The sequence below is a fragment of the Ascaphus truei genome, chromosome 6, assembly GCF_040206685.1.
Source record: "Ascaphus truei isolate aAscTru1 chromosome 6, aAscTru1.hap1, whole genome shotgun sequence".
NCBI classification, from domain to species: Eukaryota; Metazoa; Chordata; class Amphibia; order Anura; family Ascaphidae; genus Ascaphus; species Ascaphus truei.
In genome coordinates, this window is record NC_134488.1 from 100,325,182 (window position 1) to 100,345,314 (window position 20,133).

General features: G+C 40.6%; 1 protein-coding gene across 1 annotated transcript in view; it reads right to left on the reverse strand.

Moving 5' to 3' along the window:
* The window catches only part of PRKCG (protein kinase C gamma), a 218,579-nt gene extending 206,088 nt beyond the window's left edge, over positions 1 to 12,491 (reverse strand). Inside the window, exons 1-2 of the mRNA XM_075605355.1 lie at positions 11,958 to 12,491; positions 3,411 to 3,442 (exon numbers count right to left, since the gene is read on the reverse strand). Coding sequence (XP_075461470.1) covers positions 3,411 to 3,442; positions 11,958 to 12,127 — 202 coding nt within the window. The 5' untranslated portion in view covers positions 12,128 to 12,491. The remainder of the gene's footprint in view (positions 1 to 3,410; positions 3,443 to 11,957) is intronic.
* Positions 12,492 to 20,133: the final 7,642 nt, after the last annotated feature.

A 20,133-nucleotide genomic window follows, 5' to 3' on the forward strand; every position in this document is an offset into this window, starting at 1 on the left:
AGGAGGAAGTGATGTGAAACACTGTGTGTGATAAGCCCTCTCTTGATGTTCTACACGTGTTCGTAGATCCTCCTTTGGAAGGATCTACTAGTCCTCCCTACATATTGTAAGCCACATGGGCATTGTAGAAGGTAAATGACAAATCTAGTTTGACAGTTGATATAAGAATTAATATTATAAATGTTAGAAGTGACATTAGATTGAAATATGTTCTTGCTAGTACTAAACTTGCACGCTGTGCATGTAGAACAATCAAAACAACCTTTGGTAGTATTGGTTAAAGCAGATTTGCAAAGTTTAAGAGGACAGCTAGGGGCCAGTTTGGATTTTAGATTGAAGCTCTTTGGAAAATGATGGATGGCTTTGAGGGAAGAACCTGTGATTGTGTCTCGTCCTGCAGTAAAATAGGCCAATGTTTTGTGAGGATTTTGCGTATATTGACCTTCGCCCCTTGCATACACAATTACCAGAACATCCTCCTACTGTCTCTGTACGTTCTCCCTGCTTACCACTTAGATTGTAAGCTCTTCAGTGCAGGGACTCCTTTTCCTAATGTTACTTTTATGTTTCATATGTTCCCATTATGCGTTATATTAATATGTCATATGTATTACTGCTGTGTACCAGTATGTACATGGGTGGTGCTATATACATAAAGATATACATACATACATACAGTACACCACAAAATCAATTATTGTGTCAAAATCCTCCACCAAGTTCAGCTTGGCGTAAACGCTAAAAAGACTGTTAATACTGAGCGCAGAATAAATTTACCATGAATCAATACAAAACATGTCAGTAGCACTGATGTCTCATCATATAGGTTAACAAAATGTATTATTTTCACAGTATGGCATATATAAATAATATCACACTAATCCAGAGTTTCTCCATCTTTTTTCCACCGGGTACTCCTGTTGAGATGATTAAATTGCTGGGGCACCCAATCATTTTATCAATTGTCACATTTATTTAAGTTCTCCAAAAACCACGGTAGAAACGTAAAATACGTATCTAACTACAATAATTATATATTAATATAAAATGATATATTATAATTTTACACTTAATCACAGTGTTATCATAATGGCTATTTGTAAATTAAATGATGTAAAGTAAATACAAATATCACTTGTGAGCACATTGACGTATCAGGCAGGGTCTGCCGACCTGTCTGAGACACGTGATCGTGCTCACAAGTGACATTTCTATTCACTGTACGGTGGAGGGTTTTTGTCACTTTTCTACCCACCGTAACTTACATAATGTGTGGTGGAAACCTATTCCAGCTTCAATTGCAAAGCCAGTATAACCATTCTCACACTGAAGAGACCCAAAAGGTCAAAACAGCTGTCTGTGAGTAGGTTTGCTGCCTATGCACTTAAAATCTGTGTAATATGGCTGGTGCAGTACAAGCCTATAGGGATCCATGTTAAAATGAGTAAGACGCAAAAGGTGACACACTATCTGCTCATTTGCATATCATTTCCCAGAATCCCTAACTGCATTGGAAATGCTGCATGCTAAGAGATAATGGTGAAAAGCAGGTTGCAGACCTTTCTGAGACATGTGACTGTGCTCACAAGTGACATTTTTATTTACTGTACACTGTACGGTGGAGGATTGTTGTCACTTTTTTACCCACCACAACTTATATAATGTGTAGTTAAATGTAATTGTAAAATTATTTTTTTCTGTTATTTTTAGTGCAATGTAAAATCTTTCATCAGCAAAACATTAATAAAACACTGCAGCATGTGGGTTGATAAACTGAAGAGCCAACATCATTTTTTCCCCCACAGGGCACCCTTAAGGTTAGTCTTAGGCACCCCTGATTGACATGGCACCCTGATTGAGAAACACTGCACAACTCATTTATGTAAGCTCCTCGGAACAGGGACTCCTCTTCCCTAATGTTACTTTTATGTGTGATGCACTTATTCCCATGACCTGTTATTTATATTATCTGTTATTTATTTGATTACCACATGTATTACTACTGTGAAGCGCTATGTACATTAATGGCGCTATATAAATAAATACATACAATACAATACAATACATACAATGCTCATTTTATGAAGCTTGGTATTACTTTTTAGCTGTGACATTTTTGGCGCAGCAAACATTTAGTACAGTACGTAGCCGCCCAAGAGTCTCCCAGGTTAAACGTAGTGTATTTTCAGCATTGCTGAAAGACGAGAAGCAGCTCCAATGAGTTCTGGGGTTGCCATGGAAACAATGCATGTCAGGATTTCCGGCCTAAATATTTAAAATTCTAAATCCTTTTGTAAAGCACTTTCTTTTAATTTTGTGACCATTTGGAATCATGACGTAGTCAGGATTATCGCTTTAGATCACTTTGCCCCTGCTCTTTACCCAATCAATAGCCTCAACCTATTAATTCAAATAATACCAAATACAATAAATGGGAAAAGAGAAAAAGTATGATAAATTACAATTCAGATAATAGAAGAATCCAAAGGTAGAAGAAGTGGTGGCAGGGCCGTCTTAACTGCATTATAGGCCCCCGGGCAAAGCACTGGGCCCTGTCTACAGAGCAATTGTTGTCCCCAGCTGTTAATTGCCTTCCGCGAATCCGTTACAATATTCTGCTTCCATAACATTGCAAGCAATAAAAACGGCAAAATTTCTCTCGCGAATGCAGACATGCCAACTCTCCACTACAAGTCGTAATTTTTCTCCTTCTACCGAGTTAGCGGGAGATTTAAATGTTGAGGCGGGTGATCGGAAAATTAGTGTTAAATTCTGGTCTGTGCATAGATTAGCGTGGGCCCCCCGGGCAACTGTCCAGCGTGCCCATGCGTTAAGTCGGCACTGAGTGGTGGCCACATACAAATTCAACACAGATATAATAAATCAGACCCTCCAACATTTTGGACGTACCACTGTAGTTACTCTACGTCTACTAGATGGAGACACTTCTAAGCAATACCTATGGAAGCCCCTAACCAATGCAGCTTATCACACACAAAAAGACCACTGTTTAATAAATACAGCTGGTCCCAGCAGGGCCCCAAAATGTGCATTATAACTGTGAAATCGGTACAGTTGGAGGGTGTGATATAATTAATCATATATGGCATAATGTATAAAGCGTAAATTCAGAGTACAGTTAATGCATATTTATTCTTCTGCTATGACATTTAAAATCAACTCAAACCTGAATGCCACTCTCTTGATTCCTACAATAATGTATTATTTATTTTCACACATCAGAGAAATAGGGAGGCAATTTTAGCTATAGGAAAATGGAGGACATTTGAAATAAATTAATGATGTCTCTTTATAGTGCAGCTGTTCAATGTGAGCAGAGGAAATTCTCCTGAGAGGGTGTAAGGAGAACAGAACGCACATACACACAACATGCAATACAAATATCTTACCTTGGCACTGGAATCCTTGTTTTCCAATCCCCCTGGAGAGATTAAAGAACAAACATAATTTATTATACAAATATGGAATGCAAGAAGTCTACAATATCCAGTGGTTGTAGTATGATGAATCTAAGTACCACATCTTTTTGCTTTAGAAAAACAGTGTCATCACTTTTTTTTAACACACATTCCCCCACTTTTGTTTTAAATGGATTTTAGAATGCATTTTTCTCCCCTTTAATTCTCATAGCATACATTTTGTACATAACTTTCTTAAATACAATCCAACGAGCTTGTCCCAATCTAACAAATATAGATTTTTTTACTGCAGTCAAAGCACCAATACTTTTTAAGCATAGCTATTTGTCAAATCTGTAACATACTATACACTAGATCAGCTGTGCGCAAACTGGGGGCGGGAGATTTTGCTGGGGGGGGCGCGGGCAGTTGCAGAGGCACTGCGCTCTTTCCCGAGGCATTTAAATTAAATGCCGGGGGATCGCGTGAGGCATCTGCAACGCTATACTTACCTTGATTCAGACACTCTGTGACGCGTCGCCATGATGCCGCGGGGCCTTGTGCCGTGACGTCACACGTGTCAAATGCCGCCGCAGGTCACGTGACGTCACGTGACCCCGAGCGCCATTTGACGCAGCTCTAAGGTTGGGGGGGGGGGCGCCAGCACCAAGGCAGGGAAGACAGGGGGGCGCAGGTGGAAAAGTTTGCACTCCCCTGCACTAAATTACCATGAACAAGGTCAGCCCACTTTGTTTTCAGAGATGTAATGTCCAGATTCACAGAGCTCTGTTGAATGAGTTACACAGGGGTAGTCAACTCAAGTCCTCAAGCGCTTATTCCCATTATGTGTTATATTATTATGTCACATGTATTACTGCTGGGGACAGGTATGTAGATGGGTGGTGCTATATAAATAAAGATATACATACATACATACGGTACACCACAAAATCAATTAAAGTGTCTCACAATCATCTGCCAAGTTCAGCTGGTGTAAACGCTAAAAAGACTGTTAATACTGTTAGCGCGGAATGAATTTGCCATGAGTCAATACAAAACGTATGACAGTAGCATTGATATGTCATCATATAGGTTAAATTCCATCCGTTTTGTACCTCAGGGTGCTCCAGATTATTGACTACCTGCAGCTACTGTTTCCAATTGTCTCCAAAATCACACAAACTGACCTAACCAATGGCGAATGAACTGGCTAAGAAAGTACTTTGTATACAGCGGATGAGTCCAGAAAAGCTGCCTCCAGCTAATGTTTGATGGCAGTTTATAAACCCTGAATCAGCTCAATCTGTTGAAGCCCAGAAGACATGGCCTTACAATGAGTTGCAAATCTCCGGCAGTTTAGGAGTTGAACGTCTAAAGAGCTCTGATGTTCTCTTAGCCACTTTGATATACCGTATTCTGTAGAGAGACCATAGAAACTCGCCATTTCCATGGGAGATACATACCAAACCAGGCAGATTGGGGAACAACTGTCACTTTTTAGCTTCTGCTGCTCTACCCTGCTGTGAAACGTCCCCTTGAGATCTTCTCTACAACTTCTATACACGCTGTAATGAGTTTTTGTAAACACAGTCTATTCATGGTTCTGTATCGTTCTTTTATCTTTCATCTTATTTGCATGATCTGATTTTTTTTTCTGTCATGTTAATGTAATTTTAAACAAGGTTCTCCCCTGACTAAGTACTTGTGACATCCATATCTTGTTACTTTCCTAGCATTCTTGAGCTTTATCCAATTCTCTTGGCTCCCCTTTCTCTTTCCCCTTTTCTCCCTCGGGCTGATTTTGCTCTTGGCTTCTGTTTACCATTTTAACATTTTCTTTCTCCTTTTACTCTTCTTATAAAATGGTCTAGTTATAAAAAACAATACATACCAAAAAAAAGACAAAAACGTGCAAAAGGGAGTTAAATGTGTATATCTAAAAATCTATATATATATAAAGCAGAAAATAGCCGTGTTAGTCCAGTTGCGATAATGCAGAATAAATAAGTTCTTCAGTATTAGGTGATACCTTTTTTATTGGACTAACAATTTATGTCATAGGACAAGCTTTCGAGAGTTATCCTCTCTTCTTCAGGTCAGCAATACTGATATACAAAGGATTCAATGGCTAAAACAGTGTAGAGAGAGGGAAAAAAACAACAGATATTTACTGTAGATAAGGTAGGGTGTTAAAAGTGTTTGAAGCCAGGGGACAGTGTCAAAGAAAGGTGGGGAGGGGAAGGGATGCAGGGGGGGGAGAGAAAGTGTGGATAAGAATTGGGTTTTCTCACACCCTATCAAAATTGTTTGTAATTATCCTGCTTGCCTCAATTCTTATCCACACTTTCTCTCCCCCCCCAGCATCCCTTCCCCTTCCCACATTTCTTTGACACTGTCCCCTGGCTTCAAACACTTTTAACATCCTACCTTATCTACAGTAAATATCTGTGGGTTTTTTTCCCTCTCTCTACGCTGTTTTAGCCATTGAATCCTTTGTATATCAGTATTGCTTGACCTGAAGAAGAGAGGATAACTCTCGAAAGCTTGTCCTACTGTATGACATAAATTGTTAGTCCAATATAAAAGGTATCACCTAATACTGAAGAACTCATTTAATCTGCACTATATATATATATATATATAGTGGTAGAGGTATCTGTACCGTGTTAGCTGAGCTTAATAATCAAAAACGAATAGACAATACCATTCTGTGGCTAACGAAATATTTTTATTTGTGCGAGCTTTCGAGATACACTGATCTCTTCTTCCGGCGGTGTTACAATGGATAAAGCAGGCAAGGGTTTTACTTAAAAACAGTGCATCTTGGAATGTATCTGTGACTGAAGCCTATCCCTCCCCCCTGTGCAGTATGCGATTTATGACTTAAGGTGTTAAATGGTCCCTGAATGTTAGTGATGTAAGAGTGTGTGTATGTGTGTAGGCATGGCCTTTAGCACTCATGGGAAGAGAGTTCTCTTGTGCATATATATACACGAGAGAACTCTCTTCCCATGAGTACTAAAGACCATGTCTATACATACTGCGCTATAACGGAAATAGCCGTGTTAGTCCAGTTGCGATAGTGCAGAATAAATGAGTACTTCAGTATTAAGTAATACCTTTTTTTTTTGGACTAACAATTTATGTAATAGGACAAGCTTTCAAGACTTCTCCTCTCTTCCTCAGGTCAGCAATACTGATATACAAAGCAATCTATGTCTAAAACAGAGGTTAGGAAAGCAGGGGGAAAAAGCAGAGATGTAGATAAGGTAGGGGAGAAAGTAGTGTTTGAAGACAAAGGAAAGGTAATAAAATGGTGACAAGGAACAGCATGGGGGTGATGGGGATGCTGTGGGTGGAGGGGGGAGAGGTGTGGATAAGAACATTGGCAGAGAGGTAGACAGGATAATTACAAACAATTGTGATAGTGTGTGAGAAACCCCATATCCGCATTCAGTCCTCTTGTTTTTGTGTCAAAGAGTCTTATCATTCTGAGTTCAAATGTTTTCCGTTCTTGGGTGCGTTTAATCATTCCATTGAGGATTTTGATTTTTAAATAATTTATGGAATGATCTGGTTGTGAGAAATGATGTCCCACTGGGGATAAGGCAGGTTTAAGGGAAGCAAGCTAAAACGTATAAATGTGCTCATGTGTTTAGTATCATTACCGCATAGATAAGTGAATAGAAAGTGGCAGCAGTGATGTCACTTTATAAAAGGGTACAGAGTTTGCATTTTTTTAAAAGACAGACTAAAGAACCTCAACACGCACCTGAAAAATGGGAGGAAAAGGGAGATACAGTAGGAACTTACTAATTGCTTCAAAGGTATTAATACCTGAAAGATGAATGGGCCATAAGGCATCTTATGGAATAGCACCGTTTAGTATATATGGGCTAAGATTCCTTTCTGGAACTGTAGGTATTATAAGAGAGACAATCTGTAAGGACCTATTAAAATAGAAAAGTGACGAAGCGAGAGGTGCAAAAACTACCAGATAAAATGACAGTGTAACATGAATAGGAAAAGTAATGTTATAATAAAGTCAGCAAAACCGAGTTACATGCTATAATATTGGGTTTTCAGAATTCTGCTGTATTACGGTGTTACATTGATGTTCCTCCTTATAAATGATCTATGCTGTGGTCTCTGAGAGCCTCCCTCATTAATAATCCTCACTGGTGACTGAATCATTCAGCTCAATGGGAATGCCGGCTCTTCCATGATATGCGCTCATTCATCACTAGGGATGGGCAAAACTGTCACAATCTGTTTCCTTCGGATCATTTTTACAAAATCCATCCTGCCCACTAATATATATATATATATATATATATTTATATATATATATATATATATGAGAGACCTTTCCAATTTTATTAGCAGTTGCCAGTTATATATTTGTCAGTTTTATATACTGTATATCCCCTCAAAACATCCCTCCAAATAAATTAGGGAAACATGCCTGTGATGGAAAGGGAGCACACCTGAAGTACCTGACTGGGAGATATGCTGATGGCTATGCAAAGTATATTTAAATGAGTCCCGTCCCACACTTCCTAAAAGGATTTCCATACCAACTACATAGAGTTGATAAGAAGCCTAAGGCGTCAACCTAATGACTGGAATGGTGTCAGGTCCAGTAGCAATAAAACCCACAACCACCGCAATTCCAGGCCACACCTACAGCAGTGTGAACAAAACCAGCTGATAGCTAGTCTCTCTCTCGCTCTCTCTCTCTCGCTCTCTCTCTCATAATATTTATAAATGATAATAATGGTAAAGCAATAATAGAGTTGTTATCATAGTATTTAAAGGAGAGAACATTGTTAATTGACTTTCATATTTAGGTGTTAATCAATAATATCACACCCCTTCATTGTGGGTCAATACAGTGAGAAACAGGGTAACATTACGTTAATGATGTTAATGATTCACTTGATCTGTTATTACCTGCTTCTCTCATTCATATTGAAAACGGGGGAATTGTGGTGTCGATGCTTTAGGCCACGTCCATAGTAGAACGCACGGTGAGAGAAGATGAGTAGTGGGGTGGGAGAGAGGATGAAGAGGGAGGTAAAAGAGAGAGGATGTGGAGGAGGGGTGAGAAAAAAGATGGAGACGGGGTGAGATAAAGGATAAGGAGGGGAGATAGAGAGAGAGAGCAGAATACCCGTGCATCGGCCCTGTATACTATACATCGACATGGCGTATACCCTGATGGCACTACACACTGACATAGAGTGTAACCTTATGCTCTGCGGCAGTGTATACAGGTATTCATTTGCATGGTTTTTTTTTTCATTGTGGCCTTTTGATAATGACATTGGTAAAGGAACTCCCAGTCAGTCAGGTTGGCCACCCCTGCTTTAGTGTATAGCGAGAACAGATTGATACAACATCAAAATGTTGCGAACTGTGTTGCATTTTGTGTCCCCCTTTGGCCATTTATGTTGCCATCAGACTTTGGACTTGAAGATCTATTGCTCCTTGTACTGTACATTGTAACCCTTATTTCAATAAGGCCAGCCTTAAGCAAATATTGTGGCTCCAGTTTCCCACCACCAAGGAATATCTACGGACACTTTACAGTATTGTGTAAGCAGATTCATTATATGCAATAAAATAAGAGGTGCATGGAGCTAAAGAAAATGCACATTATTTGAAATGTGACACAAAAATGCAAAGTAAATGATTTGTATCTGTAAGTATTCTTTCTGTACTCATTTAAACCTCCTACATATCCATGTTCAAATAGAACATGTTTCATGTGTTTGAATTAGCCTAAGTATACTATACAAGCGCATTAAACCTTTGCAACTTCATTCTGGTATCTGAGTAACCTCTGGACATTTGCTATACTCCAGAAAAAGTTGGTGGAGAAGGCTCTAGCTTTGCGATCCTATTAATGAATCACATGCCATATGTCACTTTACTGACATAGTCACGGTTCAACCAGCTGTTTCATGTTAAACCCTCAAAGCTGAAATGTGCCTGGTTTTGTTTTGGTCAAATTGTGTGGCAATCAGTGAGATATATCCTGAGAACAGTTGCAAATTAGTTTTTAATATTTTTACTCTCCCAATGTAGTGCATTTTGCAAAATATTTACTAAATGTGCACATTTTGTGTTATTTGGCCTAAAAAAAACAGCGTTCTGTACAATTACCACACAGTATAGGCAAGATTTTGTAAATGACTATGTTAGATGTTGTTGTCAGTGTAAAGTATAGAGTGAAAACACTTGCAGAATTGAACCTCAAAGCTCATTTTGATTCCTTTGAATAAAGATACACATTAACTGCAACCAGAGACAAGCCTGGGAATAGAATGGAAGCTTTGAACTCCGACAAAAGAATTACAGAATATTATTTAATTGCTTGTAAACTCTGAGGGGCTTCATCTTTATACTATATTTAAAATAGTGACAACACAAGGATAGAAAAAAAAAGCCTATAAAAACGAACACAAACAAAATAACGAGGAGACATTGAGACATGCAACTTGTACTCACATTGCATTGCAAATACAGTATGAATATAATTCTGGTTTGCTGTAAAATGGCTACCCATGTAGGAATATTGTAATATAATTTGTCAACCAGCTTTGAGGACATGAAGCATACAATGTTTTGAATGATGATTTTTTTTCTAGCAATTTATGATGTTCTCTTTATAAAACATATCAGTGCACAAGTTTAACGTATAGTTTGAATATTTTTTTTTTATTATTATTAATAGCCATACCAACGATTGCTTTAATTTACAGCTGGCAGCTTTATTCTAATGGAAAATATCAAAAATTGCATTTCGTGGCTATCTTTTGAGGTCCACTACCAGGCCTCCCATTCTGTCATCTCTAATATCAATATTAAGCTTTAACCATCTTTTACTGTCCAACATATAGGGATAGGACCTGCAGGTCTGCACTAGTACTGCTTTTCCATTACATGTTTGAAGTGTTGAATTGTAGACAAAAAAAAACCACAAAAGAACACTGTTATACAAACTCATCTGGCATGCACACAGCTGATGCTCTAGAGGGGAGTTCTAACCATGAAAAGCAATCATGAAAGACATCTAGTTTTTAGAACCCAGCCTTATTATTTCAGAATTATGCTTTATGCCAGGGGTGGGCAACTCCAGTCCTGAAGGGCCAGCAACAGGTCAGATTTTCAGGATATCCCTGCTTCAGCACAGGTGGCTCATTCAAAGGCTACATCACCTGTTATGAAGCAGGGATATCCTGAAAACCAGACCTGTTGGTGTTTCTTCAGGACTGGAGTGGCACACACCTGGTCTATGCTACTAGAAAGGCTTAGTTGTTGGCTATTTGAGATGAGGAAACATACAAAACTCTGAAACACTGGGTCCAGCTCGGAATGAAATGAAAGAAAAGCAGAATGAAAAGGGCTGATGGAATTGCTCAGTAAGTAAAGGTACTGTCTCTGAAAACACTACAAATGTCTTTAAAGCAGAGGAGCCTGGTTCATATCCCAGTGTCAGCTCCTGCTGACCTTCAGCATCTCATTCTCTCCGTGTACCCCAGGCACCAAACATAGATTGTGTGGCAGGCACTCTGTCCATCAGACACTATATACCACACCACACTATATTTTAATTGTGAAACTGAGTCCCATTGGGAGAAGAATGTTATATGGAATAAAGTTTATTATTATTATTATTTTAAATTCCAGCACATTTTTCAAAAGGTAAACTAAAGATTAACTGTCCAAACCCCGTGGCATCCACAAATTCTAATTTATGATCAGAATTATGGCAGTTCGTTATCTATAAACAATGCATTTTTTCAGTGATCATTGATCTGGACCTGCAAATTGACCATATCCTTCATTGTAAGCATTAAAACAAAATCAGATTCTTCCCAGTAGTGTCCTATTGTTAGCTACAGGGTTTTTAGCTACCTGATCTCCCTTCTGCTCAACCCCTGCTGCTGACTGGTGAACTGACCATTCATTATATTGGTGCTCTGTTTTAGAATTGTGGTTTTAAGAACAAATACGTACTGGTCAACTACAATAAAACAACATTAGTACTTTATATGGATAGAGTGTACAATCCTGATGAACAATGGCACACCGCAGCTTGCACACAATTTAAAAAAAAGGAAATCACAGTTTGTGGAACAGGTGCAAAAATATGTTGGTATATGGGCTCATTCACACAGCACTAACACATTTTGCTCATGGACGAGACAACATAAGTTTGTCTTTTTCATTTTGTTAGCTTGTTGTGTTTAGATCGGCATGTAAAACAAAGCAGCCGGTGAAGATCCTTCTACACCTACTGGTGTCCTGTAGATGTAATATGAGTTTCTTCACTAGGACTATGTGTAGGCTTTATAGATAGATAGAACAAAATGTGATGCACACGATGCAATGCGAACTACAAAACTCCTATCTATTGCATTCTTGACTTTTACGATGAAGAAAAACAGGCTGAGAAATCATAGGGCTCATCAGGATAAAAGTTTAAAAAAAAAAAAAAACAGCAACAACAAAACAAAGAAAGAAACTTACCAGATAAAGTCGGTGCAGTGACTGCAGAACGTGGGCTGCTTGAAGAACCTGGCGGTGAACTTGTGGCTCTTGACTTCGTGGACCAGTTTCTGCCTCAGAGCTCCCTTCCTACAGAAGAGAGGCTTCACAAAAGGCTGGTCTACATCGGTGCCAGTGCACACCTGAGCCATCTTGTCCAGATCTTTGCTGCAGCTACTGTCTGTGAGATTCTCCAGATTCACAAGATACAGGAATAGATAGTAAGCAAACAAAGGCGAACACCTGGCAAAGCTAATGGCAGCTACTGTGGGTTTGTTATTTTTAAGGTATGATGGCTATTTCGTAGGTATCTGCAAGTCTACAGTGGGAAGCAGGAATGTCAAATTAGAGAGATGGAGAAAGCTGTGGCTGTGATAGTCTCAGTGCAAACACTTGCAGTAACTGTAGGGCACTCCTCCTCACACACACTGGAACAATGTGAATGTGTGTGCTGTAGTGAGGGAGGGAGAGACTATGCTTTTATCTCAAGTAGCTTGAGAGATGGAAAGAGAAAGAGGGCAGCTCTTGAACATACCCCTCAAAAGGAGGGAGTTTTTCAGTGTAATATAGCAAAAAAAGGTGGAGTTTTCCTTAAAGGGATAGACTTTAGGGTTCACAGAGGTTATGTAATAGTTGCATCCAACCTTCCCCACAATACAGACATATGCACAGTGAATCATCATATGCTTTTATTACCTTCATTCATATATCTCATATATGCTTCAGAAAACAATTACATACACACACAATTTTGTTCATGATGCATTTATTAGTTTCTGAGTGGAACCATTCCTTATTTTGTACCGTGTGTGTGTGTGTGTGTGTGTGTGTGTGTGTGTGTGTGTGTGTGTGTGTGTGTGTGTGTGTGTGTGTGTGTGTGTGTGTGTGTGTGTGTGTGTGTGTGTGTGTGTGTGTGTGTGTGTGTGTCTGTGTTTTTTTTTTTTTTGCTGGGATATCTAGGTAGTAACCCTAACAGGCTTGCAGTATAAACAACGATTACCACCTGCCCATCCTATTAATATCCACTTCATTTTACATTCCTACAAAATGGTTGATTTATACATAAATAATGTAGCACCTCCTCCATTAAAGAGACTGGGGGGCTTATTCACTAAGCAGCTGATCCAGTGCTATCAACAGGGCTTTCTTTGCGGTACTTACAGAATACGCCAGATTATCTTTTTAATACATCATGCATAAATCCACCATTTTGCAGGAATGTTAAATTTACTGGATATTAATAGGATGGACAGATGATAATCATTATTAAATACTGAAATTATCAACTGACCATTCAAAAACAAAAATTATGTATTCAAATGTATCCTCAATATTCAAGTGTGATGAGAAAGTTACACATTATGAGGATGTTTAATTATCACATGCATCGGAAGATATATCTTTTTCAGGTGGATAGTTAAAAACTGAGAGATATATACAGTATACAGTATATATATTTAAATGTTTTCTACAGAGCATGCAGATTGTATAGAACGATTGTAGACTTAATGCAGGGATATCATACTGACATTCAGAAGAGTAATACCATGTACTTGTGATCCGAAACACTGCAAATGCCCTCCTATTACAATCCATCTCTCCTCCTAAATATAGTTTACATCGGTTTTGGCACCTACTCAGGCCCTTTAACATACATGGCCAATTAGATAGCACTTCTGTGGACCATATGAATATTGTTTCTCTCACAACTGGTGTTTACCATGATTCAGAGATAAAGAGCCCAATGTGTAGGCCATGAAACCAGAAGTCAGTAGATATCCCTAGTACACTTGACAAATACAATTTGGAGTATTAGTACTGTCTTTGAGTATATAAATCACACCATGTATACTAATATTCACTTCCAGATTGGCATTAAAAAAAACTCCTTAGGCACCAATTATAAATTACATTAGATAGTTGGGATTTACTCCGGATTAATTTGAGGCAGTGAGGTTTATGTCACCCCTAAAACGGTGGGGAAATTGTGCATGGAGAAAAGAGAAATGCAGAATAGAGACATACTGTAGAGTTTGATACAATTGGAATATCTCTTAACTCCTTCCAAACTCATGTATTGACATTCTCCGGATCTCAAGCTGGCACGTGAAAAATACAATAACACATTGATGCTAAGAGTTAAGACACAGGATGAAAATGGCAGTGTTAGCATCATGTTAACGCCATCATTATCATGGTACACGGACCACTAACGATTGAAGCTGTGTATGAGATGTGCAATATGTCCCTTGCCAGCAAGACCCATGAGGTAAAACATGTGTTTCCCAATATAAATAAAGATGAACTTATAAAGGAGGGGACAAAATATCTGTCAGAGCTGAATATGTGTTTACAATAGATACTGTACATGCGTTTCAAGTGAAGACAGAAAACAAACCTTTACACGAATGCAGAAAAACTCTATTAGAATGACAGCACTATAGTATTTTGAAATCTATTGAAATGGAATGCAGTCCAACATGTACAGTAGAATGCCATCTAGAGCTTACTGCACCGACACACTTTATTCGAGCAAATACCCAGTATGTACCTGGCAGATACCTGGAATGCGCCGCTCCTCACCTCTGACAAGCCCCGTTGCGTTTGCCTTCCCAGCCATGGTTCATGCCTGGCTGACGGGCGGCTGATCTGTTAAATGATAATGATAAGGATTTAATAGGCTGCAATGCTTTGCGTGTCTACCAGATGGCATAAATTCATGAATTGTAATGCAGTATATATATATATATACTGTGCAGTATTGCAGCCAGCGGGAATAAAATGCTTCAATCCCTGCCTGGAAAATAACCCAATGCACTCGGGCAGAAAACAGTCACAAACCTCAATACACCCGGGTATACCCGAATTCGTGGGACTAGCCGAGCTCGAATAAAGTGTGTCGCCAGTGTACACTGTTAAAAAAAAATCTTCAGCGCTATTCAATTTCAGAATCAAACATGAATAATATGCAGAGAGAATCAATGGAAAGAACGACGTCAAAGGGTAACTAACAAACGACATGTTTTTGTCAACCCCTATTTGAAAATACAAGATTTCAGTACCACTTATTTTCCTTCCCTAGCGAATACACTGTCTTTAATTACAGTTTTTTTTGCGCAGCTTTTCTTGATCCCTTCACTCGACTCCGTCGTTGACCACTTGACTTTCATTGCCTCGTAGACATTAATCAGCAATTTATGGAAAGGCTCTGAATTAATAAAAGGTGTGTATTTTGGGGTTGAATATTGTAAAAAAAAATATCCCATGATTGTACAACTCTACATTCCTATAAATCAGGGGTCTCCAAACTACGGCCCGTGGGCCACATCTGGCCCCCCACAAGATCGTATCCGGCCCGCAGCATCTTGAAATATATATAGTTTTGCTCATTATATATCATTTCCCAGTGTAAGCATAGCATCCTTTGTTTGTAATTGTCACATTTCTCTTTTATTCTGAGTCATCACATGATGATTACCCCAAAAAGATCCAAATAAAACTTATTCATTCATTAAATAAATATATAAAAATGATAAAAAGATTTGTTTTCTTTGGCCCGCAAAAATGTGCAGAATATACAATGTATCCCTTGTACTGAAAAGTTTGTTAACCACTGCTATACATGAAGTATCATACAGTACTTATTATTTCCTCCTTTTTAATTCTCTACAGCTCAGGATGACATTATGTAAAGGTAATCTGAGTTCTGAATGATTGTTAAATAATTAGTCACTCTTTGTTTCCAGTTTCTGTGTTAAGTGATACAGTAGGTCTCTTGGGGCTACTGAACGTAGATGGGGAGTCAGTGAGTAAGCATGCTGCTGAATGAGACGGCTGCTAGATAATGAGGGGACATAATGCCAATATAGCACCTATCACAGCAGTCACAGGCTAAGACTATGGCACTAAAGGGGTTAACCCTATACCTCAAACCTGGACTTTTACTGTGTTACCCAGCATTTTTGGTTGCTAAGCAACTCTGCCATCTGTCACAGTGCTTTCCTTTGCAGCTGCAGATACTGTACATTAACTTGCTACACCCTTTCTGCTCATGTTCATATTCAGTATACACGCTGCAGATGTAACCGGCTTTCATGTATGACAGGCAACATATGGGCACATATAGCAGAACATCAGGAGGTTACATTTAAAGATGCACATTTCTTATGGAAAAGCACTCAAAACTACCCTCTACTCCCCGCTATGCCCCCGGCAGTGCGGAGGATCGGCCGATCTGTTACATATGCTGTGGTCTTGCCTGAGGATCTCCCCACTGTGGGAAGAAATTAGAAATTGGATACAGAGGGTCTTCGACCTCACTATTCCCCCAGACCCATGGCTATTCCTCTTGAATAGACCACTAACGGGTCTGTCCAAAGCAAACAATAAACTAATAGCACATTTTGCAATAGCCACACGGAGCGAGATCGCAGCACTATGGAAACGCCCCGAAATTCCAAGTATCCCAAAGATTCGAAATCGATTGTGGTTTATCTGCCAGATGGAAAAGTTGACGAGTCTAGACAACGACACTGGCACCAATTATCTCAAAGTATGGATGCCTTGGCTGGCGCAGACGGATATCCCCGGGGTTGAGAGGAACACAATCTGGCTGTGATAGATGCAGGTGCGTTCTCCTTTAGGAGTGGAAACCCGACTCACGACGACTACACAGACAAATAGACAGAAAGCCTACAGAGGTGATAAACTGGAGAGGACACAACCCTTGAAGAGCCTGACTAGGAACAGTTGAGAGACCTAGCACGAGTGGATGCTCCTATCTCAGCTGCATCGCCCATCATTCCCTCCCTACCCTCCCCATCCCCTCCTACCCTCCCCATCCCTTCCTACCCTCCCCATCCCCCTTTTTTTTTCTTTTGTGTGTGTCAATTTGATTTAATTGTATTATGTAAATTACGTTATTATCTTTATTGCTAGCCCACCCAAAACAACCCGGTCGAGTAGGGCCCGAAAAACCGGGATATGTCTCACGAGCTGACATACGGTACTTTCTACAGCGGAGATTTACACTAAAAACGAATGTAATGTACACTGTATTCTGTATCACTTGTCTGGAAAAACTGCAATAAAATTTAAGTTACAAAAAAAAAACTACCCTCTACATATATGAACACAAATGCTGTCAATGTGGCCTAAAATGCATGTGCTGCAGAGATCACAGGCAGCAAAGGGGTTAAATCGATAACGTTAAGAAGATTAGTTTCCTTCCAATTTAAAACATGTGTCCTAACAATATCTACCAGTAACAATCATTCCTGGATTCTGGGCAAAAGCTGGAGAAGCTATTCCAGCTGCTGGACAGCTCCTATGCTTAGTGCATCACACCCCTATCTGGCATGATATTGGCAAGCTCTGTGTGTTGGGACAAAGGTATGGAGGGACACGTCTATCTACTGCCTTATTTTAACCACCAACTTCCTACTTCCTGTTGCCGGTTGAAACTCTGAGCTCTACTGTTTTTGTTTGCCCACAGTAACGTGCTATCAGTTCCTCTGTCCATGGCCTACCTACTGTGGCCTGGTTTCCATGGTTTGGCTTTTACCTCCGCTGCAGCTTGGGAGAAGGGAGGTTGCAGCGGAGTCAGTTGACTAGGCCTGGCCAATGGAGTGTTAGGATTCCCTGCTGAGGCAGTTGTTACAGTTGGTGCTCTGAGGGCTTGCTGTCAGTTGGAGCTGGAACACAGCTAGGGGAGGTTGTATAGGTGCAATGGTCTGTGACCCTCTGCACTAGGCCAGATATCCCCTAGGCCCCAGTTAGGCCCCAACTCACCCTACATTGTGGCTGCTTTAGGGAAGGCCACTTCAGTAAGGGATCCTGCCCATTTAGTGATTAGCCAGCTTAGGGCCACAGTGGTTTCATTTGAACTATTGCTGCTGCAGTCTGTGACCAGACTGCCAGAGAGGGAGCGACCATCATTGCAGAAGTCACTCAAAAGGGAAACATCCCATCCAGCGGAGGATATCGTTGGATCGGCGGGTCCCCTGCTTCTCGTTGTTAACGCGCCCGGGTGTGGACACACCCGGCAGGTACCGTTCACCAAATGTGCACCAACACCGGTATAATAAGGCGCTGATCACGCCTAGAGGGGTGGGCATCTTTTGGGGACACTTATTGGGTGAAGTGACCAAAGGACACCTCTGGTACTGTGGACACGGTGTGGGGATACACGGTGGTGGGACAACGCCCTGCGCGGCGATGTATAGCTGTAACCATTAGTATTGCTATTGCCTGTATGTGGTTTAAGGTTTTTGCTCACAGTAAATGTTATTATTGTTATTCTTATAATCTGTGGACTGTTATTAAAAGTTCTTGCTCTGGGTTATCCTATCCAATTGGGATCCCATGCAGGTGGAGGTGCTGCAACTCAGTATATTCATTACCCCAGGCTCCTAGTAGTGGAGGCTCAGATCCCTGTGAGCCGACAGGTACCGCCAGCACTAAAAAAAACCTTCACATTAGAGGGGAAAAGGGCAGCACTACTCTTGCTGAGCTGTCTACTTTCCACCAACCATGTTTTCAGAAAGGTCTGACTATTCTGCTGCCTCCCACCAGAACTGAGCACGTGGTACATTGCTGACCCTCTTTTCTTGCTGCCAGACTAAGGAAACGTCTAACTACTCTGTTGCTTCATCTCTTCGATACTGCCCACCTGGAATGTAATTATCTCACCATTCCTATCATCTGCCCAATTTTTGTTAGCGCTAAGGCCACTGGAATCTGCTTCCCTGCTATAGGAGCCATGCATGGCCCGGTAAACCCTACACATTGAAGGTCCAAAAACTGGTGGTAACCGATTGGCAGAACTAGTGGGGGTAGTCCAGAGTATGCATGTGCAGCTGCAAACACGCTTGGACAATTAAGCTTCAGCCCCTCCAACTCCTCCAATGCAGTTAGCCACCTAGGAAACTAAGATTCCACTGCCTGAATAAATTGGCAATGATCGCCAAGTATTTAGAGATTTTTTTTAACCAATGTTGCTTGATTTTTATCACAGACCTGGCACATGCAATGCAAAGCTCTGAGTTGGGACTTGTTACCAGCGTATGGATAGGGGAAGCTCTACCCTGGGCACCGAGCAGTCCAGACCATTACTGCACCACTTGTAAAAACTTTATACAAGCGGTATCAGTGATTTTCGATAATCCCAATTGTACCCAAACGGCAGTCTGCCTTAGGCTAGGTCCCCGCTGCCTGTTGCAGTGCCCACTAAGGCATGCGCTGCAGGGACAAGAGCCGCCCCTCAATGGGGTCGGGCCCACTACCAGGGTTGGCCGCCGCATTACATGGTCAGATTTTTCTGAAGACAGAAAAACTGTGTTCAGATCTGGCGATGGAGCGCTGGCCACACCCCGACAGTTTAGGCAATGAGGGTGAACCTGCCAGGTACCATCATTGCCGCGCCCATCCCCCTGCCATGCCCCCATCATGCCCACCCCCGTCTTTCCCCATGCAGTTCTACACAGACTTGGGTATAGAGCCGTCAGCCTGGCAGGCGCACGTGCAGCGCCAAGACCGGGGACGAAGCCTTATGTGCAAGGATGCCAGCCAGCCATTAACTATACACCACAATTCTTGCAATGGACCACAGACCTTGACTGGAATGCCATCTCTTATAAAGAATACAGATAACACAAAAGAAAGTGCTTAGGCGCTATAAACAATTAAATAAAATATTAACAATAATAACACAATATGTACAGGGCAGCCAGGAATACTAGCAGAACAACACCAGAGAAAACACAAAGAACATATACAGACCAGCGCCCAAAAAGAGTCCAAGGTCCCTCATAGAGTCCAAACAGATGGAAGAGAAGAAAATCCAAATGGTCCAATCACTGGAAGATCTCCAATCCGGGGGTCCATGACATAGGGACAGAAACAAAAATAAATAATAGTGTAATACGTAATATTAAAATAGGACAAACAACATGAAACACTTAACAAGAGACATACATGAAACAAGCAAGCTGAAAGTAAAATAACTATTTAATAAAACAAACGGAGCCTGCTGCAGCGGGTCATCAAGGGGTTAAAACCTAAAACCCTACTTACAGCAGGACTGGAAATAACAAGCATGTGTAACCAAGTGGGGCAGATGCCGGCAGCAGTGAGGGTCCTCACGGGCTCCCCAATGTGT